Source organism: Oreochromis aureus, linkage group 1, assembly GCF_013358895.1.
Source record: "Oreochromis aureus strain Israel breed Guangdong linkage group 1, ZZ_aureus, whole genome shotgun sequence".
Classification (NCBI taxonomy): Eukaryota; Metazoa; Chordata; class Actinopteri; order Cichliformes; family Cichlidae; genus Oreochromis; species Oreochromis aureus.
The window spans coordinates 9270940-9297931 of NC_052942.1; the positions used below are offsets into that span (position 1 = coordinate 9270940).

The 26992-nt window shown below is 41.2% G+C and overlaps 1 protein-coding gene and 1 long non-coding RNA gene across 2 annotated transcripts in view; one reads left to right on the plus strand and one right to left on the minus strand.

The window, feature by feature from the left end:
* Nucleotides 1-10334, plus strand: part of LOC116336536 (protein kinase C-binding protein NELL1) — a 285884-nt gene extending 275550 nt beyond the window's left edge. The window contains exons 18-21 of the mRNA XM_039603744.1: nucleotides 162-355; nucleotides 7065-7241; nucleotides 7617-7841; nucleotides 9734-10334. Of these exons, the coding sequence (XP_039459678.1) occupies nucleotides 162-355; nucleotides 7065-7241; nucleotides 7617-7841; nucleotides 9734-9784 (647 nt within the window). The 3' untranslated portion in view covers nucleotides 9785-10334. The remainder of the gene's footprint in view (nucleotides 1-161; nucleotides 356-7064; nucleotides 7242-7616; nucleotides 7842-9733) is intronic.
* Nucleotides 225-26992, minus strand: LOC120435046. The gene is made up of 3 exons (XR_005609489.1): nucleotides 26834-26992; nucleotides 4190-4351; nucleotides 225-348 (listed from the first exon to the last, which is right to left on the minus strand). It is a non-coding gene; the product is annotated as an uncharacterized LOC120435046 (long non-coding RNA).

Below are 26992 nucleotides of genomic sequence, written 5' to 3' on the forward strand. Positions count from 1 at the left end.
ATCCCCTCCCTAACTGGTTTTATGACTTTATCATCTCAGTTTCTTTCTCTTCCATTGATCTTTTATTGACTCTTACCGTTAGTCACACAATTACATTTACAGAACTAACTTTAAACAGAAGACCGGTATTTATTTACTATGGATTACTCTCTGTTTTCCAGACATTGACGAGTGCAGTTTGCAGACACACACCTGCTGGAATGACAGTGTGTGTGTGAACCTCCCGGGAGGCTATGACTGCGTGTGCACATCTGGTCCAGGTTGCAGTGGTGACTGCCCACAGGAAGAAGGAATCAGGCGCAATGGAGAAGATTGGAAACCCAGCTTTGATCGCTGTGCTGTATGCTCCTGCAAGGTATAGAACATGATCACATGCATACACATTTATTGCAATAAGCAATACTGTTGTTAACAGTGGAGTTTTGTTTTGTTTTTTTAACTTCAACCAGGACCTGAAACTGATCCATAATGTCGTCTCTGACCTCCCATGAATGAGTTTTTATTATGACAAGGTGTATTATGGGTGGATCATAGCTTGGTTATCCAAGGACAGTAAAAAAGGTATAAAACCATGTGAGCACCAGTCAATAGTTTGACATTTAATTCAATGCGGTTCAATTTTTATTTATACAGTGCCAAATCCTTACACCTCAAGGAGCTTTATATTGGAAGGTAAAAAAAAAATAATAGAGAAATTACTTCCAGACTAGAAGCTGGTTCCATATCTGAAGGAACCACAAGTAAACCAGCAGTCTGAGAGCAAAGTGCTCTACTGGGGTAGATATGGAACTATCAGGTTTTTAAGATAAGATGATTATTCAAGACATTAATTTGGGAGAAATATGCTCTCTCTTTCTAGTCCCTGTCAGTACTCTCACTGCTGCAGTTTGGAACTGAAGCCTTTATAGGTCACTTTAAAGACAACAACAACAACGACAACAACAACAACGACAACGACGACAACGATAATAACGATAACGATAATAACGATAACGATAATAATGATAATAATAATAATGATAATAATAATAATGATGATGATGCAGTTCAGCCTAGAAGTGATAAATGCATGAACTAGTTTTCAGCATCAATCTGAGACAGGATGTTTCTAATTTTTTATGTTTTTATGTGTTGAAGACATTCCTTCTGTTTAGCTAATTGGTGTGTGTCCTCTGGATTCATGGATAGATAAAGCTGGGTATCTTCTGCATGCCAGTGAAAATATATGCTGTGCCTTCCAGTAATACTGCCTAAGGGAAACATGTATAATGTAAATATTATTGGTCCCAGCACACCACCCTGTGGAATTCCACAATTACTAATCAAATAATACAAAATTACACTTATCATCAGATACTTATCAAATCATTGACATGACAGTCATTTTTCATGAAATTTCATCAATTTAATAAATTGTAACTCTATAAAATACATTTGATATTCCAGAAAATACAGCAGCACTGGAAATGCAGCTGGCTTTATAAACGTGGGAGCAATACAATACTGAAAATACACTCACAACATGAGTAACGTGTGCACTGGCTGTTCAGTGAACTCGAACAGTAAACGCTGAAAGTGGAGTTGGGTTAGCAGGGAACGCAGAAGAATCTCCTCTTCCGTTGGTTTAACCTCTTTCTTAATTTCAGTGAATTAGTTTTGCAGTTTTTGCTGGCCTGATCCTATCACACAGTTTCCTGTGCTCCCATTATTTTTACTCTGAATATTTCTACCACAACTGTGCTCCTCAGGTCAGAGTTAACAAAGAGAAGAGCAGAAGCCAATCTCATTAATGCATGCTGACTTTGTCTCTGCATTCAGAGTTCATGACAGCTAAACTTTTTCAGTTTCTCTCTCTCACTCTTTACAACAATGCAGCTGGAGATCCATAATCTTGTCTCTGACCTCCTGGAGAAATTTTACTGTATCTGAGGTTCAATGAATGATAAAAAACTTTGCCAGCAGAGGCCAGACAAATCAATAACAGAGGCTTGCAACATCAGCATCGAGTCTGTTACTGTTACTCATCTGGATCTATAAACAAGGTTCATTATTTTACAACAGTAGGCAAGGCATATATTAATTATATCTCTATGCTTAATTCCTCTACTCCACACTATAACCTGCTCTGTTTAACAGCATGCAGAGCAGTAGTTTGACAGCAGCAGTCTATGTTTTATCGGCTCGTAGGACAGGAAGTAGCCAGCACTTTCTGTGCCAAAGTTGCATCCTGCTGATTCCAGCAGTAATCACTCACTGTCTGAAAGAACCTTTATTTGTAACAAAACAACAATATACTTAAGTAAAAGCTGAGATCTGGGAACAAAGCTACATTGTTACCAGCAGTTTGCCGAGATCCTCTAAACAACTCCATTGGAATCATATCAAAGATGAGCAAAACTGTAAAGGTGGAGATATCAGCAATAAACTTAGTGGCTACAGTGTTATAACAACTGATAAGAAGGATGAGCAAAACTATAAAAATAAGACTTAAAAATTCCCTTTAACATCCACACATTGTGCCTTCTACACATCTCAAAATCCTTCCCTAAGTATTTAGCACACATAGTAATTAAGTGTGTAGATTAATTTGTGTTTGTGTCATAACTTGGCATATATTAGCCAAAGTATGAAACATTTCTGACCGTTCATAAAAAAAAAAAAAAAAACACACGCTCTTCTCCCATCTGTTTATGATTAGTCTGCATTACAGTGTGACAAATATTTTTTGCATCTTAATGACTCTTTTATGTGCTCAGAATGAGATGGTGCACTGTTGCAGCAGGAAAGTGGGATATTGATCAGATTTTTCTTTTTGAAGAAAGCATCGGAGTGTGAGATTAATCTAAAGCAGACAGACAGAGAGTTATTTGGCCTGAAATACCAGCTAAGAGCAGTTGTTTCAACGATGCTTTATCGGCTTATATATTTTAAAGTTTGCCACTAGGCTATCTCATTTCTGCCCCGTTAAAAACTTTGGGTAAACTTTCTCTGGTACTTATAACCAGAGAACCTTCTGCCTCTATCAACTGATTTCAGTTTGTGTTTGGAGGAAGAAAATGGCAGAGTGGGCCATGGGATTGCCAGCTTTTCAGCTGCCCGTTTTACAACGTCAAATAGCTCCATGCCACAGGACTGTGTGCCAAGGTTCTCACAATCGGCCCCTTGTGTTGCAGAATTCCAACCAGAGGGGCCAAAGGAAATGTTGTCATCCTTGTCTGAAATGAGATGTTCCAATGCTCGCTCAGAGAATTCGCTGTGTGGCTCATCATTAGCCTCAGGGGGAAAAGGACAACATAGCTTTCGCAGCTGACCTCGGCATCGTCCACCAGCGGGAGGACGATGTCCTGGTGCCTTGCATGATCGACTCAATGTGCTCCATCGGTGCATCAACTGCAGACAGCATTTGGTTCTTCTTCGACAGCCTGGTGGGCTAGCCTTTGACAAAGGCTTTTCAGGGTAAAGCGAGCGCAGTGTTCGCATGAACCCGGTGTGGAAACAGCCGCTTGGGCATGTTGCAGCCCGAAGCACATCACACAAGCGTCATGTGTATCTGAACCTGAGATTTTTCTACCGCAGGGATGGAATTCTGGGCAGCTGGGCAGCGGTCTGCCATGTTAGGGAAGCTTGGTGTAGCTGGCTTGGAATGGGCGAGACAGCTAACGAATGTTTGAAAGAGAACTACCTGATTAATGCTAATAGAACTGCAGGTCTTTGCAAGTATCTGCACAGACAACATGCTAACAGAAAGCTAGCCAAGAACCCAGAGTGATTTTATAGCTGAGCGCATGCCAACCCCAGCCCAGCAGCCAGACCCTGAACTTCAACAAGTAGCAAAAGCAGTGATGAACTGTCAGGACTGAAGTCTCTGTTTTTACCTGTTTATGTTTCTGAAGTAGAATCACTCTGGTGATCATTTCGAAGTCTTTTTGTCTGGCAGCGATTAACTGTGATCCATCAAATTAACAAATCTTACATTCAGAGTTTAGCCAGAAAACCAAACCAAAACCAAATGCTTGCAGTTGTGCAATCAGGAAATGTGAAAGAATTCAATGCAATCCCCAGGAAATCATTGGCTTTGCTGTTGTAGTTTTCCTGTAGTGTGACCATTCCATAAGTGACATAAACCAAAAGAAAAGAAAAAGCTTTACTACAGGCTTGCAATATACATACTAAAGAGTCTTTCACTTACTTATGGATCCACAGGTATGTTGGTTTTTATTCCAGCTGTTGAAGGGGTGAGTGAAGTTTGATATGGGATGCTGACTTAATGTAAGCAAGCAGTGATCTGGTGTCTTGGGACCAGCAATGAAAATCACTTGTGACTGTAAGGGAGCCACAAAGTTACTTTAGTCTGTGAAAAGAGAGGGAAATTAAAGATGAACATATCAGAAATGACAGACTGCAAAAGGCACACATTGGAAAGATGGCAGTGAGGAATACATTTGTGCAAACACACTGCCATGTGAAATGAAAGTGAGACTGTTAAGACCAAGGATCTTCCTTATTCAGCGTTATCCAGAGTGAAAAACCAAAATTTAAAAAAAATGAAACGGAAAATCAAGTTAAGTAAAAAAGAAAAAAGATTTTAGAGTTATATAAAAGTTTCCCCACAAAGATCAACAAGCTCCCTGAGTGAATTAATTTGAGAAAATTCAAACATTCTGTGCGACTGTGTTGGAAAACATATCATACCTCCTTAAAAGAAGGACTGCTGTCTGCAGTCATCAAATTTTTCATAACAGTTATTATTGAAAAAAAGCAGTAAAATTGTTTTGATTGGCACAAATGTATGTCATTGGCATTCAGACCTGGTCTTATTCCTTGTACTAAAAAGAGCAGCCTGCATTCATATTTTCTCCCAGCGCGATAGAATTGGCAGTAATTTCCCCAGCAAGTCCAGGGTTGTAACTGTAAAGACCAAGGCCATCAGTACCAGCACCCCGGGACTCACAAGTTACTGTAGCAGGACAATATGCATCGATAAAACATTGGCTCTGTATTGCCCTTTTAATGGTATGCAGAATGACTTTATGGCCCTCATACATTTTCTAACAGCCTTTTTATGTAACATTTTTACATCTCCATTACACTGCCGTCCTGGGGCCAGACAGTGCTGGCTGGGCTGAGTAAAATGGACCATAAAGTTTTCTCCAGGTACAGACAGGGAGCCAATGACACAGCGGCTGGAAAGGCAGATCAGTCGGATTCTTCTGCATTTCACTTTGCCGCCCAACCCTTTCTAGTCTCATTTACAGCGCTATTAAATTGCTTTTTTAAAATGGAAAATTTTAAATTTGTTACAAGACAATGAAATCACCCATAGGTATTTTTCTACATCTTTAGTGTCTTTTAGCCATTTAGTGTTCTCTTGATGCTTATATTATATTATAAAAACTTAGTTTAAGAAAAAGAAAGACTAACATCACCAGAGGATTTTATTATAGATGTTTTCAATTATTAATCAAAGTGTTAAAAAGGCTCTTTGTTATGCTCTTTGTTCTTCAGGCTCTTTGTTATGACACACACTATTGAGCGCTGGTGCGTCCCACTTCTATCAATGATACTTGAGATGCTTTTATATCTTGACTAGAACACATCTGTGTCTAACTGAAATAACTGGACATAAATAGGAAATGTAAATTCCCTGTCAGTGAAGCTGCAAAGTTTTTGGTGCGAGTCAGTATGAACTTCAAGCCATATGTCTAGTGAATCATCTACTGAGATGATGAAGGATTGAAAATTTTCGACAGCCACCAACAGACTTTCTAGACCTGTTCACCCAGCTAATTCTATAACAGATAGGCAACCAAGAACCCACTGGTGACTTTGACTGAGAGCCAGAGTTCCTTTGTGAATGCGGGAGAACATTAAAGAAGGACAGTGTGGCCACAATTCCAAACACCTGGAATGGAGCAATCCAGACACTGATCAACATCCAGTCAATAGCATCCTTTCAAGTAAACATCATGATGATGGTGGAAGCACCATGCTCTTGCAAGGCTTTGCTGAGATGGGTAATAAGATAAGTTAAAGAGATGCAGATATAGACCATGGGTGGTATAAAAGGTGAGCTCATCTACCATGACATCAACCACTGATTTCTGAAGTCTCAAACTCAAGCCTCAAGATTAGCATTTTTACCATCGCCCTTCTGGTTTCAACAAACTGGACGATTTAAGAGGAGCATGTCTGACTGTGAAACCCATTAGCTAATGACTTGTGACTGACAAGTCCTCCAGTTTTAAACAGAGTGTCACCATGATCTATAAAAAAGAAGCCATTCTTTATCAAATAGAACCCGAAACCAGTGACTGAGCCATGAAGTTAGCAGGAAACTCTTTACAGAGATCAAGACAGATACTGTAGCAATTTTTCCATAGACTTTCCCATAGAAGTCTTTACAACTGCAGCTTTACCATCTGGTGGCCTTCAGAGAGAATGCAGGTTCAAGGCACTTTCGCATTATCCTCACTTTTCAAACCTGCTTTATATCATCCATGGTCCAGACCTGCTCTCAGTAGAGAATGCCCCCCACCCAGTTTGGTTGACTGTCAGCAAGACGTGTTGTCAAAAGTGCTTAACAAGTTACTAATTTTAGGCCAGACATTTATATAAATCAGACATTAAATTTTAATTTAGAAAAAATGAACAAAGTGCTTTAAAAACCTGTTTTGTGTTCATATTATTGTTTTGCAAATTGATGAGAGAGAATGAAAAGCAGAAAGTCAGAAAAAATGCATTGTTTGTAAGGCTGTGCCTTCGTACTGCGACTTCAGGGTGTTCCCATTTGTCAAAGACAATGACGGATCATTTACACAAAAGTAAAAATTTGCCTCAGGAAAGTGCTCAAACTGTGTTTGTTCACAGTAATATTTCATGTTTATAGACCCATTATTTCATTTTTATATAAATCACAGTGAGTTGGAAGCCCTTTGTTTTACTGAGGGACGCCTTTATTGTGTATTGGGTATTGTATTTTACAGCCCAGAATATACGGAGATGATAAGCTACATACATTATTTAAGCCAGTTTGCACCCTGATGTGTGTGAGGTTTGTCGTTTAGGATGGGCAGACGTACTGCAGGCGAAGACCTTGTGACTGTGGAGACCCAGAAGAGGATCTGTTCTGTTGTCCTGGCTGTGACAACAGGCCCAGCAGCCAGTGTCTGGATCAGAGCGGACGCACACTTTACCGCAGCGGAGCATCTTGGTTGTACGGCTGCCAGCAGTGCCGCTGCATGGTCTGTACACACACACACAGTCACAGAGAAGCTATTGTCCATTTTAAATAAAAGCAGGCATTCATGCTGAGTGTGGTAAAGAGCTTTGTTGGAAGACACAGATCACATCAAAAAGACAAAACCCTCCTCTCCAACATGAAGCTCAGAGCAGGGCTTTATTTTATACCACTCCCTGATCTGCTGGTTAACTGTGTGTGTATGAGGGCTGAGAAAATTACCACCTCTCTAATTTGAGATGTGGCAACAGATCAGCATGAGATCTGTAACTGGATTGTCTCTCACACACACACAAACACACACTAAAGAAAAAAAGAAAATTCACACACGCAGTAGCAATTCTGGTGCTTTTTTTCATCGCTGCCTGTGTCTCTGCAGGAGGGGGAGGTCGACTGCTGGCCTCTAGTTTGCCCCACGTTGATGTGCGAGTACACGGCAGTAGCGGAGGGCGAATGTTGCCCGCGCTGCGTCACAGACCCCTGCCTGGCTGACAACCTGTCGTATGACATTCGGCAGACATGCAAGGACCCTGCAGGCATCGCCCGCCTCAGCGGAGACACATGGCATATGCCCAAATCACCCTGCACCACTTGCAAGTGCAAGGTAGGTCAATGCAGCATGAACAAACCAATTGTGTGGATTTTTTAAAACTCTTTTTGAGCTTCAAAGTGCCTGTTTGTAAAGTGAATATTTCAATTTATTTCAACCTGTCATCATTGCTATTATTAAGGCTATTGAGGGGTGATGGGGACTGCTAACTTTGTATGGCACAGTTACACAAAAACAGTGTACATCAGGGCAAGAAGCCCAAGCACTGTGTTGCTGTCCAGGAAAAGATCTGACATAAATCATTGTTTTCACATCTGACTGAGAGAAAACACAGAAATTAGCCAATTTCCCCAACTCCAAGACCGACAGTCAGCTCTCCGTGTTGTAATAAAAAGCCATTACAACGAGTAAAAAAGTAACTGACCATAGGGGTTGTTCTGATTGGCAGGGTTAGGGGCGGCTCTGCTAGGCACAAATGTATGCCAGCTGGACACAATATAAACCAGCGTGATTGTAGCAGAGCCGCCACAATGGCAAACATGCTAGGCTGAAGTATACAGGAGATCACTAACTTAAAAACACTTTCCCTAAACTTCTGTTTGATATTCTTCCGGGGTCTGCAAATGCGATAAGACTTGTGGGTTTTGGATGTAAAAATGTCAGACTGTTCCAAAAGATCACAATTTTACCAGTAATGACAGCCATTACAGGCTGTTAGCAGAAAATTTCTGAGACTGAAAATGTGGCATAATCAATTTAGCTAATGTGTGCTAGAGGGCACACAGTGTCTATTTATATGTGTTCTAAGATGAATGCATAAAAGAAAAATGACTGTCGGAGATGATGTAAGGAGCATTTTTACCTTAAAAGAAGTGAACATGCAGATGACTGTGGCAGGAACACACGTTAGGTGAAGATAGGCTGCTGCCCCCTCACTTTGGCTTTTTTTTTGGTTTGTTTTCTTTGCAGTCAGAATACATAAAAGAGCGAAATGAGCACATCAAATACATAGACCTAAAACATAATCCACATTGTACTTTTCCATAGTTGTTACATAAACTGAATCAGTAGACTAGATACACATTTGCAGCAGTCTTTGCGTTGATGTGATTGTTGGAGACATTTTTTACGTCTGACCAGACAGGACCTTGTGTTCTTCACGGCCATAAATACAGAGGGCCCATTACCCTTGATACATATTTTTGAGGTATTAACCAAAAACCTTTTCATAACAATAATGGATTGCATTTATATAGCGTTTTTTCAGGACCCCTCAAAGCGCTTTACAATACCACTATTCATTCACTCTCACATTCATACACCGGTGAAGGCAAGCTACAGTTGTAGCCACAGCTGCCCTGGGGCAGACTGACAGAGGCGAGGCTGCCATATCGCGCCATCGGCCCCTCTGGCCAACACCATTAGGCGGTAGGTGAAGTGTCTTGCCCAAGGACACAACGACCGAGACTGTCCGAGCCGGGGCTCGAACCGGCAACCTTCCGATTACAAGACGAACACCCAAGTCTTGACTGTTCACTCCAGATCACAGTCCATATGACAGCAAGAGCTGCTGACTATCAAGCAGAACTAGAAACTTCTTTTGGGAAAGATATATTGTGCTTCAGTTTCTCAGATGTGCCACTGCTTACCACCACAAATTCATAATCCCTATGTACTAGAGTGACAGCATAAATCTCATGATATCAGTCTGATATCTCAAACGTATAGTGGGATAGTGTTGAACTGTATTACTAGGTACCACTGTAATGACACTAGAGACATGAGTTTAACAACCCCAAATCCTCCTGTAAGTCAGATGGATAAAAGTGATTTAGGCTGTGAAGTTTGTTATTAGCTTTATCATGCACAGTGTGGAACTGTATATTACATTTCGCCTTATTTAATGCTCTCTCTTCTTTCCTATCTTGTCATGCCTCTCCATTCAGAATGGAAACGTTTGCTGCTCGGTGGATCTCGACTGCCTTCAGAACAACTAAAGCCCTCCCTCCTCCTCCTCCACGTGCCGTCCTCTTCTTCTCCTTTCACTATGGGACTGCCACATCCCCTCAACCATCTGACGACCCTTCCCCTCAGACTCGCAAGACAGACTCTCGCATGCACATGTGCATGCCAGTGTGTGCACAAAAAAAGAAAATTTGCAAACACACACTGGACAGACTGGGGTGTCGCGGCTGTGCTTTTATGCTGTACCTCTGTCGACAAACAGCGACTGAGTGTGCGTGCGTGACTCAGGAGGAGACAGAGGCCCGAGTTGCTCTCACCACAGTCGCTGTGTTGTGTTTGTGTCTCTGTGTTCGAATCCATCCTTTCACGAAACGTCTTGAAACCTTTTTAAATGTCTCAAACCCGAAACCAGAGACAAACAGCCAGACGGATGCTGAGGGGCTCCGTCTGTCTACATTTGCCTAAACACGGACTCTTTAATGCTTGGTCGCCTACAGGAAACTAAACGTCCATTACTTTGGTAACCAAAAGCAATGCATCCACTTTACTGTGTTTTGTGTTACTGAATCAGGAGGTAGTTCAGTGTCATGTTACAATGTTATGATGAAGTGGGGTCAGTTTTCATATCAGTACCAGGTTTTTTGTGGGTAGCTTTTTTTTTTCTGTCACTGATATTGTCCATATTGTGCTAAAAACTTAGCAATAGCTTTTGGATGTCCTGATTTGTGTGAAATCCAAACAAATTTACAACATGTTGACCTCACGTCCTGGTGTCAGCATGATTTCCGTCACTGATATTTCCCAAATAATTGTGGACTACATTCTTCTTTGACATTACAATAGTCAAATCTTGAACACATCGTAATATACAAACCTTCATCTTTACATTTTTTGAGCAGTTCTTTGGCAAAACAGGTAGAAGTATAAACCATGTCAGTAGTGTACATTAGCTGTGCATACATCGTTAATGTTTCATCAAAACATCTAGCTGGCCCTGGACCCAGAAACTGAAATCTGCAATATTTGACTGTCTAGAGCAGACTGATAATTTCACATTCTAAAAACCTGTCAGCTAATCATCTGATGTACAATTGAGGCGTAACACCCAACGGATAGAACTTCCTGTCTGCCTGTTTGCCAGACATCGTTTATGAATACTTAAAATACATTCAAAAATCAATCAATAAATTTTCAGATGATAGTCAGTAATTCTGATTCTTAACTGAGATGGAAGTAAAACCTACTAAAACATGATTGGTCAAAAGAACTGGTCAGAAAACCTGTCCCTTGCCTACAGACTCTGACAGGCAGATATCTGTTTACAGAGATCATGTAATAATTGATAATTCTCTGACACCATCAGTCCCATTTTAAAGGATTTTCCAGAAATAGCCATGACATACAGTGCACCACCAATAACGTTGACTCGCTTTTGAGCGTGGCTGCTTGGAACAGGTATTTATTACTCCTGGTAGATGTAGATGGAAAACAGTCCTGCTTTCAGTCATCAAGTCCTTAAAATGCCACATCTATATTAAACCGCATCCCCGAGGCTCTGAACTGGGACATAGGTGTTGTCTGTCCTTCTGAGCCACTTCAGTTTTCTAACACTCCCTCAACCACAGCATCTCGTCTTTAAATGAGGATGACTGCCAGATGCCTACACTTAACAACGGCAGTCAGGGTATGAAAAGCATCTGAAAGGTTTGTGGCGATGCACAGTGGATTCCTGCAGGCCAGAACAAGCACCAGCCATAGTTGTTGATTAAATCTGAGCTCGTGGAGGGTTGGACTTCTGCGGCGTCTCTCTGGGCTCCTCGGCTCTGCACCATATGGCACACCCAGGGTGGCAGAGACACAAAAAGTGAGCGCTGGAGAGGGATGCGGATAATTAAAGCATTGTCACGCAGCCCTGGATTTGATTATGCCAGAAGGTCACCAAGTGTTGAATCTGTTTACAGACAGCCAGGCTTATTAAGGCAGGAGAGTCCGGTTCCTTTACTGCTACAGTTCACACATTCATAGCTACGAGGATGCTCTAGTCTCCTGTTCCCCTACCCTGTCCCTCAGCCCCCATCCACACTTGTCTCCACTGTCCTTAAGCTTGCCTCAAGAGTGTTAATGTTGCCCCTCGAGTGTCATTGTCATCAGCCTATGTCAGCCCCCCCCCGCCCCCCCGTTGAAGAAATTTTCAACACTATTTTCTTTTCTTTTTTCTTTAAATGAGGACTAAAAGCAAATTAGGTTTCAAGGCCACGACTTATGCTGCAGTTATATAACATGATTGTTATATAACTGCAGAAATCTGATGTGAAATGTTCACCCTCTGGTCAAATAAGAAAAAAAATATTATTAGGTAAACCTTTGTTGGACATCAACTTACCACTTAGTTAATTTTTGGCAGCTGTAATAATAACTGGGGTTTCTTTTCAAAGTTCCGACAGTTAGGGGCTTCTCTCTCGATTTCTCCTTCGTGTTTGATTCTTCTGCACACAGTCAGTGCAGATACCAGGACTCATTTTCCTCCTTCAGAAGAATCCATTCGCCGTGTCAGGATGAAAAACAGCTTTCAGATTGAGATAATCCTTCACAGTGGAAATGAAACTTTCTTTTTTTTTTTTAAATGTGAAGACATGGAAATCGGTTGGTGAGCTGCAAAAAATCTACTTGTATTTGCCAAGTTGGAGGTGTAAAGCCTAGTCCAAAATACATAACTTTTACTGCAGTTGTCTTATCAAGACAATAATTCATCGTCATGAGTAATCCGCTTGCTGTACCATATTTCTGTCATAGCGGCAAACAAGATGGTATCGAGGAGCAGCTTGTAAACAGGTCTGAGACTGAGATGAACAAAATCCAATGAGGCTAAAGGGCACCAAGGCAAGAAATTGGAGAGGTACATAGTCTATAATAATGAAATTGGCTCTTGTGCCCAAAGAAAACAGCCTTGTCATTTTCATTTGTACAACTTTAGAATAAGAGCAAATGACTGCAAGTGCAGCAAATGCAAGAGATCCTGGAAAAGGCTTCATTTCAATCCATAGGATCTTCTCTAGGCAAGTAAAAAAAAGTCTGTAGAAGTCCTAGACTATAAAGAATACCAGAGGGATTCAATTTTATTTATATTGTTCCAAGTCACAACAAGGCGCTTTATATGACCCTACAATAATACAGAGAAACCCCAACAATCAGGTGACCCCTAATGAGCAAACACTTGGCAACAGTGGGAAGGAAAAACTCCCTTAACAGCAATAAACCTTGAGCAGAACAAGGCTCAGGGAGGGGCAGCCATCTGCCCTGACCCCCAAAAGTCTAAGCCTACTGCAGCGTAACTAAGAGATGGTTCAGGGTTTAGGTCATTGTTGGTGAGTTCTTCCACCTTTGCCATCTTGGCTTCCTTTAAACTATCAGTGAGGAGTGGATATGCCTGTAACCGAAAGATACTATACAATAAGTTCATATGGAATCTTTTCAGTGACAAGGTATTGTACCAGAACCCAGCAATTAAAACCATGAACTCATCAATAAAATGTTCACTGAGCCGAGGGCTGTTTTCAAAGAGATTTCTGTACAACCATCAGACGTGTTGCAACAAGATGACCCACCCCTTGTTTGCCATTAAAAAAGAATGCACATTTAATGCGCCCATGCATTAGCCAACTTTTCATTTCCAGAAGCTGCAAGCTGCATCTTTTAAATCCAGTGTGTGATTGAAATGCTATCCAGTTCAAATCACAAATCACCTTGCAGCCATTTGCATAGCAATATGACAACTCATGGTAAAATTGGGACATGTTACAATTGTTATAGTCTGCACTGGCTTTAATATATATTAAAAAAAACTTTTATGTAATTTAACTGGTATTTAAACCAGTTTTAGGTATGATCTCGCTTTTTGGAGTTGAGTGCAATTATTACAGCATGTCCTCCTCAGCCACGCTGTCCTTGTATCACCTCTCCTTACACTCTAAACACTCTAATACCGAAATTGTCAACTGTGGACAAAGAACACATAGAGAGGGAAAAAAAGATGATGTAAATGTTATCTGTACCCATCAAAAAAAAAAAAAATCAAAGGAAACAACAGCAGATAATTGTACAAAGTTTCAGATTGCTCTGTTGACTGATTTGATATGAACTACGTCTACTAAAAACCACTATTTGCAAACTGTGTGTAAGCGCTTTTACATACTGACAATGTGATACAACTCTGCAGTTTTTTTTTAGTTCTCATTGCGTTCATGAAAAATGTGTTCATTTTAGTGGACTACGTTTCTTATCTCATGGGATAGGCTCTGTTTTTGCTTGTAAATACTGTGTAAAGGGGAAGGTCACTGTAAAGAGAGTAAGACTATGAGAATAATTTTCACTACCACAGCTTCTTTGGAACTGAGCGTTGCAAGCTGAATATGAGAGAAGCAACATTTCTATTGTTTTTACTATTTATTTTTCTATTCTTGCTCTAACCTGTTTAGTATTGTATCCGTCATAGATTCATCCATTCTTTTCACTGTTTTAGGATAACACGGTTTTGATTAGCCTGTGTGTATATATTCTGATCTCTAACCGGTGTCCCTTACTAAGAGTCGGCAGAGGTGGAAATCAGAATCGGAAATCAGAACCTGCAGAGATAAGCGTCTTTTCTAGGCGCCAGGACAGGCTGCTCACTGCATTCATGAGCCTTTTGTTTTTTCTCCAACATGTTTGTATGATCTGAAGTGAAACATAACTTCATGGGAATCAGACAACATAGAACTATGTACACATGTAAAGAAAATCAAAAATCTTGAAAATGTTCTTGTTTCAGTTTCTACAAAAAAAAAAAAAAAAAAAAGAAAGAAAGAAAGAAAGAAGAAATGGGGGGGGGCATTGTGTTTTATCCTTTTATGTCTGACTTTTTAAAAAAAATAACACAAGTTTAGGACTTTCGAGCTCCTGATGTGCCACTTCATGTTTTATAGTGGACTATGGCAGAGGAATCCCCTGGTCTGTTCACTGCTTACTCTTCAGATCAGAGTGGCCAACCTAATTGTACTCAAAGGGTTAAGTGTCATTTGAAGACTGTGTTGTGATAAGAATTTGCTGTAAAAGAAAAAAAAATTCAGTTCGGTTAATAAACATTTTAGTTGTTTACATTATTACTTCTGAGTATTTGCCTTTAAAGTGTGATGATGGCCGACCATTAAACTCTTAGGTAGATGAGTCAAGTTTTAAAAAAATAAATATATATTTCATATTTGGGGCAATCGCAACAGATGGCCAAACAGCTCACCCGCCACGTCATTCACCGGCGCCGTAAATGAAAGCAAGATTTCTGAGCTTTCAAAAATGAAAGCAAACCCAGCATCAGGATACAGTCCTGTAAAAGTCTTTCATGTTTCTACTTTTATCAGCGCTGCTGTTTTCTATTTCCTTCAGGAAAGGTATGAAAGGCTGTGTGGCAGTAAAGATAAGTACATCCTTTTGATGCTTTAATGGAGCGCTGCTGTGCCACTAGGAGCCGGTACAGCGATGCTTTTGAAGCAACGCTGTGGGGGAAAAAAAAAAATCTGAAAGTTGAACAACGTACCTAATGTTTTATATTTTTGCTACAACACCACAATCAATACAAAACACAGGCACACGGTGTACAACATGTACAAAATTCACAAAGTCCCTAAAAGACAACTATTCCCCAAACACATTTATTTCAACATAAAATACAGTTTTCTGCCACATTTTGGTTACTCTGCCAGTTTTAGAAAGAACCTGATTATTATCCTTCTTTTAAAGCCACCTTTGCTCCAGACTTAACATTCGAAGATTTGCCACCATATGTTGTTTTTACAGTTCCCTAAACTTAGACATCATCCAACACAGGTGCTTAGGAGAATATTAATGTCTGATTTGGTTCTGTAACCTGCCAATTCCCAACTACAAAGTCCAGGTGACGCTGAAATTCACACAGAGCTGCTAACTGTCTAGTGCATTCACTGCTAGCAACAGGATGTTTTGTGGGCAATCCATCTTGTACACTCTCAAAACACCATTTACATGAATGAGAATGCCACTGAAAAATTCCATTTCTTTCTGTGTAAACTTTACAACAGAGTGTCGATTGTGTTTTCCTATAGCATGGCTGAAAATTCCGTTCTCCTGTGTGCACAAAGGAAATATTTCTGACAGTATTTTCCATCCAGTTTCTTCCATTTATCCAACTGAGAAATGAAGACAGATGCTTCTCTCAGATCCTGTGTCTCTAATGTCCAGGTCCTTTGCTGGAGTTTTTCCCTGTGTCTTTCTTATGCTTGGATGGTTCATAGGTCAGTGTTAAGTGGCTTAACAAATAAAAAAAAAAAGGTTTTTCCAGTAATGGTTAAGTATAAAAATTGCACTGAAAATGAGTGAAAAAGCAGTTAATGTCCAAAGAAAACATTTGAAAGACTTTCAGAAAGGCTAAAGAACTGTTACTCAGGACTGGTTAAAAAAGTTACAAGAAATTCTGGCTCCTTGGAAGCAAAATATATTGAATACTTCCATATCTGGCATTTGGGATGAGGCCGAAACCCAGAGAGAACTCAAACAGACACGCGGAGAATATGAAAACTGCAGATAAAAAGCCAGCTGGCTGGTGGATTCAAACCCAGGACTGTGACTGTGTGTGTGTGTGTGTTTGTGGATAAAGGAGCGTGCGTTAGACCAACAAAGTTGTTTCTAAAATATATAAGATACGACAGAAGCGACTAACATGTCTGCTACAGGTTGGTTGTCACTGAGATAATGAAAAGAATCTTATCACATAGACACTCTTAATTTAATATAGTAATATCCCATCATTAGTCCCTGCACATTTCCATTTGCCTCTGTTCAGTCTGAGCATCTTTATATTACATGTTGCCTCTTGGTGGGGAACTAGAGCAGATTCAGTGAATTAGCCCGATGTCTGTCAGCACTAAAGTAAGCGCTTTGTTTTCTATGCTATCTGTTGTGCCGAGTGTGAGTGGTAACAATGGTGGGCCTGTCCCAGCCCCGGGTCACCTCAGCAGAGGACAGCTCCACCCAAAGGGATTTACCGTTAATAGACCTGGAAGTAACCACAGAGAGGATGGAGGGCCTATACAGTACATGAAGGCTGCAACACTCTACTGTATAGCTAGAGCACGTATTTACCCATGAATGGACTGACTGAAAAAACTGAAAATTGCTTTTTCAATAGGCTCTAATCTAACTCTAAGTCTTTAATGTGTTGCTCTTTCTAATAGATTTGTTGGTTTTAAGCATGAGAGAACAACATCGGAGTTTCGCTTCAGTTTAGCAACTTCAGCAGCCACGACAACACCACCGCCGCCTCCTCCTCCTCCTCCTCCCCCTCCTGCCACTGGCAAGCAAATTGATGAGTTTCTCCTCTTTCTATTGACATTTCACGAAAACCTGGGGCAGCTGAATTGTAATGCAAGAGGCAAAAAAGAAGAAGAAAAAAATACAAGTACACCACCTCAGGCTGAGAATTAATACATAAACTATGCGCATGTTGCTCATGTTAACACAACAACGAGGATTAAGCCGCTTAAATGCCTTATCGACATCCCGACCAATCAATGTGTGTATAATTAAAGAGTGCAGCTGGGCTAGTGACAAGTGGAGCCACACTGTCACTACTGACCCATGCATGGATCTAGAGTTAAGTGTTTATTTAAACCACCGTCACGGCGCATATGTGTTTGCATATGTAATGTATTATGTATAGGACCTGTTGACCCTTCCTGCTTGTCTGTTTTGCAGTTTTACAAAATCCATGCATAAATTTTTTTAAAGCGCCACATTTAAAGCAACAACACAGCACGAGATCAATATTAATTATTAGAAATACAAATTTTCTGTGTCCAAGCCAGAGTGATCTTTAGAAACCAGAAGTCTTTTCTACTTGTAGCAAGAGGCTCGTTAGCATAGCGAAGAGCTTCAAATGTATTAGCATCCACAGCCCGCTGTAGGAGACGCCTGCACCGGCATACAAATGAAATGCCTCCTTGAGTCGTTTATTCCCTCACTGAGAGAACTTTTTCTCCTCTTTATGCAGTGCAGATTTTGATCTAAAGAGGTAGTCTGAGTATACCAACAGATGTGAAAATGAATCGTTTCTTTTAAATAAGAGCGGGCAGTTCACCATCCCCAAGTATGAATTTTTCATAGTGCTCCTGAAAGGATGAATAAGTTGGGGAAAAATGAGACGGAGCTGTGAAAGATCTAATAAAGATATGGAGAACTGTAAAGCAGAGGCTGTGAGGACGTCTTGAGTGCGTCACGCATCACCTCTCTGTTCGTCCGTCTTGTATGAGATGGATATTCAGTGCTGCTTGTTTGTGTGTATGTCAGTGACAGGGGGCTGTGTATAGAAGTATAGCAATTAATGCAATTCTTTTTTCAAACTCTTGAGGTAAAGCTGAAAGTCTGAGCTTCAGCTACATCATGATTGCCTGATTTAAATCCACTCCGATGGTGTTGGTGTATAGAGACAAATTATTTAAAATCAGTCATTGCCTCAAAAAGTTATGGACTTAACTGTAAAGCACGAAATGATGATATCACAAGGAAACATACATACACATTTACATTGCAATGTGTTTTGAGAGGCTATGTTTAGCATGATGGATACACATTATTTAAGTGCGTTTTTGCTCATTGTTAAGATACACTCTCTTTTATTACTTGATGTGTAGAGAAAAGGATGGTTGTTCTATGTACAGACTGTTTCTGGTCTCTGGGGGTTTCACATACCTTCCCACTTACTTGTTACCTTGCAACTCACCTACAGTAGAGGTGTTTTTGTTTTTTTGTTTGTTTTTTACACATAGCTTCTTCTGCAAATAAAACAAAATATAAATATTATAACAAGTTACTAAAGCTTTTTTATATTCAACTTGTTATAATTTGGTGATTATAAATAGAGAAGTTTAAATAAGCTTACTGGTTAACCGGATATCAGAATGCAATTGTTATTGTTGACCATGTCACCAAAGATTTGCCCCCTTACACAGCAGCATTAGTATTTAGGTTCAAGGTTCACTTGACAGGTTTTCCGGGTAAAGTTTCCCTCAGTCCCTTTATAGTTTGTATTTCATCCCTGACTGCTGACTAAATCAAGTACAGTGGAACCCCGACTTACAAAATTAATTTGTTCCCGAGGGTCTTTCGTAAGTCAAAAATGTTCGTAAGTCGAAGCACCCATCGTGCCTTTTGAGTGAACGATTGGCTATAGGCTAATTGCTAACTGCAACAACAATACGTCATTCAAGTGGAACAGGGGAGCGCAAGTATGAAAGCCAAAGGGGTTGTCACATGAGTCGGAAGGCATTGTGGGCATTGTAGGCATTCTGGGCTCAGCCAATCAGAGCCAGCGGATTTCGTTACGTGGGCATTTCGCCGTAACACGGGCAGAAATATTGCCCTTAAGTGCCTTCCTAACTTGAATTTTTCGTTAAATGGGGTATTCGTAAGTCGGGGTTCCACTGTATCTGATTGTTCAGCTGCTAAATCTTTCTTCTGGTAGTTACATGTGTCCTACGTTTGCCACGATATTGCTTTCACTCTCCCTGTGTGCCCTCTACATGTCAAAAATAAGAATTCAATGCTCTTCTCTACCTTAACCTAAAAGACATTATGTGTAATATTGAAATTGCAGCACTTCACATTAACAAAAACGTGACCAACACATCAGATTACTGATCCTGTATTACACTACAAGAACATCCAGGGAAGACTTTCCCTTTTAACAAAGTAAATCTGAAGCCGCATCAGTCCGTTGAATAATTTGGTCCATTGAAACCATAAAAAATTGTCCGCAACCGACCGCAGGGTCATTGTGTGACTAGAAACAACTTCAGAGCTGAGTAAAACCCAATTAAACCATCAACCGTCAGCTTTCACCACAACCTTCACACACCTGCCCCAACCAGCCACATTAATTTTCTGTCACAATTTATTAAGTGATAACATTCATCAATTACGCAAACGAATTTAAATCGGAGAGGGCACAGAGCCCAGAAGCACAGCCGTCTGAGTGTGCCAAGTCTGTTTAGAGAAAACTCAACATAAACGATTTCTTGAAAAGACCTTGTATATCAGGAGGTGACAGCAGATGTGCTCGTCTCTAATGTGCTTGTTTATCACTGTGTTTAGAGAATGCAGATAATATGTCGAGCAAGCAGCTGGTCCTTATTAAAAAAAAGCATGAATTCACAATCAGCTGTTCAACCGCTCCATTAACCGCTCAGTCGCAGGTTTTGAGAAAAGACAAATTCCAAGAGAGAAGTACCCCCTCAATCAGTCTCGTTGTACTTTATCACAAGCAAACAGAAAGAGTTGCCTCATTGCTCCAATCCATTAGCTCTTGTAGGTTATTACCTACATGAATACTTATATACCACATGTATGTTCCAGTTTGGCCTTTACTTTCATAACATCTACTACACACCTGTAAAGCTGACCGATTTTAGCATGGCTGTGATACTGTGTTGGCATATCTTTCCAGACATATAAACCTACCACTAAATACAGGATGAAGAATGTAAAATAGCACCTTGGGGCTGGGGCTAGTATAGATGTCTTTCTAACCAGGAAGTCTCTTGAGAATAAGATTTTCCTTTCAAGGGAGAAATCTTTTGTATACTATCCCATAAGGAAATAAATAAGACTGGTTCACTGTGATAGTGCATTCATCGCTGCAGAGTTGGTCTGAATAGTAAAGCTAACAAACCACAGTGTTAAAGGCACAGCTGCAATTTTTTTTAATCATCTCCTACAGGTCAGTCCAGGGAAGGATTTAGGTCACCACAGGGATGAGGTGACTGATGTAATTGGAAACGGCCAAATATATTGCTCCAAGGACACCCTCAAGGGAGGGCTGGCGAGTCCAACAGTGGTGTAGAGCAAAAGTGGTATTTAACGGTGGATAAAGTGGTGGACCACGGTCTTGGAAGTATGGACAGAGGGGCTGGTAACCACTCTGATAAGTACCACTGTAAAAAGTATGACCCATAATAAAGATGGTGGCAAGAGACTGGGATCAACTGTGTTCTGGTGAACTACATGGCAAGGGCAGGAGTATTCCTGGACAAGCTGCATAAATATGGAGACTAGCTGTGAGAGTGGAGAGGATCACAGTCTTATCGGTGAATTGGATTACAATGAGGAAGAAGAGGAGAACAAGAGCCTCCTCTGGACCCCTGGGCCTTAATTCCTCATCCCCAAGGAACTACCATGGTCTTGCCCTGGTAGTGCAAGGCCATCAGACCCTTCCTTCCTGGTTGCCCAACCAGAGGTTCCTCAGAGTTGAGAGATAGTGTGAAAGTCTTTCACTGTTTTATTTGTTCAATATTTACATGATGTTTGAAAGTAAATAAGAAAAATAATGGCCAAATAGTTTGATTTAAATAGACAAATTGTCACCCACCTTAACATTCTGACAAATGCATAAATTAGCATGACGTTACATATAGGCCCAAAACAAAAAGAGAAATAATTGGAACACTCATAGTGATCCTCTGACTCAGAATTATGTGATACTTCCCACTACAGTAGGTTTCTCCAGGACTACATTTTACCATAATGCCACACACACACACACACACACACACACACACACACACACACACACACACACACACACACATACATGCAGAGTCAAAAGGTGGAACTGTCACTGTGGGTAACAGCACATCCACCATATTTACTGTGTATAAAGTAGGAATGTTTACATTTCTGGATACTGACCTGAAGTTCATATTTGAGTGAAAATCAACAGTTAAAATATTCAGCATTATATAATTGCACAATGATGCTAAACTGATGCTGTTTCTCATTTAAACATTAAGCATATTTTACACCAGCATGACACACAGCTCCTTGAAATGACCCAAAAAAAACCCTGATTACATAAGGCTGAATATTTACATCTAATTATACGTTCCCCCAACTCTCTGCATCCCACCATTTCTCTGTGTTTTTGTTCATCTTCCATCAAGTGTGCAGTGAATTCCTTAATGTGGGTTGAAGCGAGAAACTGGGCCAAATATGGATGATCAATACACCTTCTATGATAACCTGACTGAGTCTTATTAGACGTGATGGGATGTAGCCTCCAGGCCTGCCTTCATTTTCATCTGCGCTCGCTCTGACTTACTTTGAATATTTGTGTTTGAAGAAAGCAGACTGTGACAGAATCCAGGCTAAACCACCTTTCTGCTGAAGTCTTTATTTCCTGAATGTGTCAGTAGTGGTAAGAGTAACTTTTATTAAATGCATCAAGTGATACTGAGACCAGATGCATTTGTAGTTCCACATACAGTAGAAGGATGTAGGCTTGGATATGTCACCACAGCATATTCACTCCAACCTCCAGCTAGATGTAGAGGGTGGATAACATGTCATTTGAGGTGCTTACAGCTCACAACGGCCTGCTTTCCTTGAGAAAATTCAATTTTCCCATTGCACCGGGGTATTTAAATCACTTTAAAGGCAGATATAGCTGATATGGATATATCTGTCTCTTCACACTTTTGTGACCAATTGTTGTTGTTGTTGTTTTTTTTATAAAAGATGTATACTGTAACACCGTTCCATCTAGGAAAACATTTGAAAGAAATCATGAAAGGTCCAAAATTACCATGACATATAAACTTCTGACCACAACTGTATGTCAATTATAATTATAAACATCAAGAGTATTGCAAAAACTTTAAGGTACTGTATATTTAGGCGTTTTGACACTACCTGCAACAGGCAGCTGATATAATACTTAACAAAATAACTAGGAAACTTTGACTCGGGTCAATCAGCTCTGAAATTATTTTGCTGCCCCTTCAGATGTGATCAGGAAGGAGGTTCTGCAGCATCCGGTCCCGAACCAGCAGACTGAGAGACAGCTTTTTCCACCAGGCCATCAGACTGCTGAACACGTCATAGACACCTCACCCTCACTACTGGAACTTCAACATTATGCACTCCATACTGTACATTAATGCCACTGTTTTGCACATACCAACCTCTGTATATTTATATATCTTATTTTATTGTTTACTTTATTTCATTTGTAAAACATGTATATACACACTATATACACACTCACACACACACACGTAGAAAAACATATTTAGTATACACATTCAGTAATGTCCCTATTGCTAGTCTTGGCAGCCGGGGATCAGTCCGCCAGGGCCTCCGCTCCTGGCCGCCGCCCAGCACACAATGCACCTGACCCCTATGGCGCCTCCTGCGGGTGGTGGGCCTGCGGGAGTGCAGCCAAGTGGCGGAGGGCTTTCGCTTCGGTGGCCTCAGAATCTCATCTCTGCTTTTTGTGGATGATGTGGTTCTGTTGGCTTCATCAGGTGAAGACCTCCAGCTCGCACTGGAACGGTTCGCAGCCGAGTGTGAAGCAGTGGGAATGAGGATCAGCACCTCCAAATCTGAGGCCATGGTTCTCAGCCGGAAAAGGGTGGAGTGCCCACTCCGGGTCGGGGATGAGTTCCTGCCCCAAGTGGAGGAGTTCAAGTATCTCGGGGTCTTGTTCGCGAGTGATGGGAGAAGGGAGCCGGAGATCGACAGACGGATTGGTGCTGCGGCTGCAGTGATGCGGACGCTGCACCGGTCCGTCGTGGTGAAGAGGGAGCTGAGTGTAAAAGCGAAGCTCTCAATTTACCGGTCGATCCCACGTCCCGACCCTCACCTATGGCCACGAGCTGTGGGTAGTGACCGAAAAGAACGAGATCGCGGATACAAGCGGCAGAAATGAGCTTCCTCCGAAGGGTGGCTGGCCTCTCCCTTAGAGATAGGGTGAGAAGTTCGGCCATCCGGGAGGGGCTCAGAGTAGAGCCGCTGCTCCTCCACATCGAAAGGAGCCAGTTGAGGTGGTTCGGGCATCTGACAAGGATGCCTCCTGGGCGCCTCCTGGGTGAGGTGTTCCGGGCATGTCCCACCGGGAGGAGGCCCCGGGGCAGACCCAGGACACGCTGGAGAGATTATATCTCTCGGCTGGCCTGGGAACGCCTTGGTGTTCCCCCGGATAAGCTGGAGGAGGTGGCTGGGGAGAGGGAGGTCTGGGCTTCTCTGCTTAGGCTGCTGCCCCCGCGACCCGGCCTCGGATAAAGCGGATGAAGATGGATGGATGGATGGATGGACATTCAGTAATGTATATACCTTTATATATGGTACATATATTTATTACTTTTTAGATCAGCCATTTTTATATTTTGCTTGTTGCACGTTATTGTATTTTGCACAACTCTGTTGCTTGTGAAGCTCGCACACAAGAATTTCACTCGCATGTACTATACCAGTGTACCTGCACATGTGACGTGACAATAAAGGTGATTTGATTTGATTTGATTTGATTTGATTTGATTCCAAGTCTGCCACAAAGAGCTCTAACTGCCCCACTGACATCCTGTATCCTGACACAGCTTCAACTCCTGGATCAAACCATGAAATCCGCCCTGCTGTTGCTTTTTCATCAGAACTGGATGAACCCAGAATGTCAGTTTCTTAGTTCTCTTGTTTACAGACATCAGGAGCAGCTCATAATTGCTTGATGTTGACATTCATGATACTCATTTTTTTTTCATAATGCGTTTTTTGAGGATAAATTTGTCACAAAAATGCAACAAGTTTGGATCCAAAAAAATTGGAATTTCATGATTTTCTTTCACAATGCTGCAAAATACATCCAATAATCACACCACTACCGTGCTTGGCAGTTGGTGTGGGGTTTTTGTGTTGATATGCTATGTTTGATTTTGGCTAATGTGATACTGGCCAGAAGTCTTGCAGTTTGTTCATAGGCTCTGCAAACATAAACCTGGCAACCTTTCCAAACAAGCCCTACTTCTTCAGACTTTTTCTGCCTTTACTGTCATAAAAATGAATATTTAGCACGCTAATCTCTAGTGTAGTAGTAACTAGTTCTTGGAGGGGTTTTGCAATTTCTATGAGGATTGCATGGCCTGACTTTGGAGTGAATTTGCTGGGATTGACCACTACTGGGAAAATGTAGCACTATTGTGTTAGCAGACACCTGAATGCTCCAGACCAAGAAACTCCCCAAACCTCTGCTTTTATAGAAGCAGTTACACTTATAGATGATCAGTAAATCAAGTGCATTTGATTAGGAGCACTTGGGTACTAACCCTTTCTAATTACTATGTACTTAATCCTCCACAGGAATGCATGAAGTCCCTTGAAAACCATTTCTGACAGAATGGTCAGTAACTGAGCATGGTACTGTAACTGTAAGAGCAGGATCACCAAGTGCTGAGGTGCATAGTGCTGAAGTGAGCCAATGTGCTGCTGACTCACAAACTGCAGCTTTCCACCCTTCTCTGGCATTAACATCAGCTGAAAAACTGCACTGGGAGCTTCAAAAATGGGTTACTGTGCCAGAGCTGCTTCTGTTGGTGTAATGTGTGGGCTGCCCAGTACCTCTGTCCAGATCTTCAGTTTAAACTTAGTGAATAACCTTTTCTTAGTGCTGTATTTCTATATTGTCTCATGTTGCACACAGAACTAAACAACTAAACAAGTATTTCACAATCATGTTGCTAACAAACACAACAGCTTTGTGTGCAACGCTTTCTTAGAAGGCAAAGGTCTGCTCTGTAAATATGACTGGAACAGATAACATGGCTCACGCTGGGTAATGAGACAGGAAGAAATGTTCAGGGAGCCCTGAGAGAGACATGTAATGAAGCATTGTTTGCAGGATGAAAATGCATTCGCGCACACACAGGTAATGAAGCATTGTAGGAGCATGAGCCTGGCTGAGGCTGATAACATCCCGTCGTGCCTGATGGAGGACAATGGGCCGTAGAAATGGAACCACCCTGTCTGCACCCAACTCTACCATCATCTTCCCAACAAACACACTCTCTCTCTCTCTCACACACACACACACACACACACACACACACACACAATGATAGATGGATGTACCTGAAAGTCAGGATGATAGATAACAAGGACTCAGGGAGTGGAGAAAAGGTCTGAAAATAACACTCTGCTACTCCTCGTTGTGGCTTAGCTCTACTTCTTGGCCAGCATTGATCATCGCCAGCATTAACCCCTGATTCCAATTTGTTCCACTAGCCACTTTAATTAAAAGACACATTTTCATAAAAGGAGAGCCAGCATACCACAGTGGGAGCTCCAACATATGGACAGCTTCTAGAAAGAAAGTTATGGTAGCTTATAAAAGCTCCCACGGCAGAAATGCTGAGAGGCCTGAGTGATTTCTCTTCCTTTTCATTATCCTCTGATCTGACTTTTGTTTGCCGAAAGATTAACAACCCCCTCCTGAATATATACCAGAGTGCATTCACTTTACCTCTATGCAGAGATGCACTAGATGCAAGTGGTTTAGCAAAGGCTGACTGGTGAAACTCTCTTTGGACTTTTGTTTCCAACAACCTAGTCTTTTCTTTCCTTTCCTTTTCTTTAGATTCTATCAGCAGTGCGAGATGGAAGTGTTACTTGCAAAACAAATGAAAGTGAATACTTTATCTGAATGAACACATGCCATACACTCCTTAGAAACCGATGACACCTCAATGCAGTCTCGACAAACTTCTTGCCAGCAACGAGAGTTTAAAAATTATTATACGGTTTGTTATGTTGGAACGGCTGTTTTGTTTGCTGGAATAATGAAATGATATTTATACGGCTCAGGCAACAGAGAAATTCGAATACTGAAAATGGATTCTAAGAGTCAATTAACCTTGTATAGATGAGGGTTGCACTGCACTTGCTTCCAGACATCAACTGGTCTTGAATTTTGGATCTCATGCAAGGGAAGCCTGAGGAATAATGTCAGGTTGGAATCCATTTTCCCAGAGATAATTCCAATTATATGAAACAAGCATGAATATTTTGAATTAAAAATGTGTCCTGGATATGGGGGGTGAATACAGCAGGAGGAAAAGAATAGCACATGCATGATGCATTTCAGCATATTTACAGCTGACAGCTTTACCCTCAACAAATAATCTGTTCCATTTGAAAGAGACTCTTTAGCTCAAACTCACGCCTGCGTTGTTTCTCACAAACTATGCAGGACTCACCTTTGTGTCATGTTATTCTTCCTGTTTCCCAGCTGTCTTCTATTCCTAATGAGACATGTAACCCGATACTTGAATCTTTTCAGTCAGCCCCACACTGTTCAGCAACCCATCTGCATCGATATTTCTGGCATCAATCACGCACACCCATCACAGCCTGTG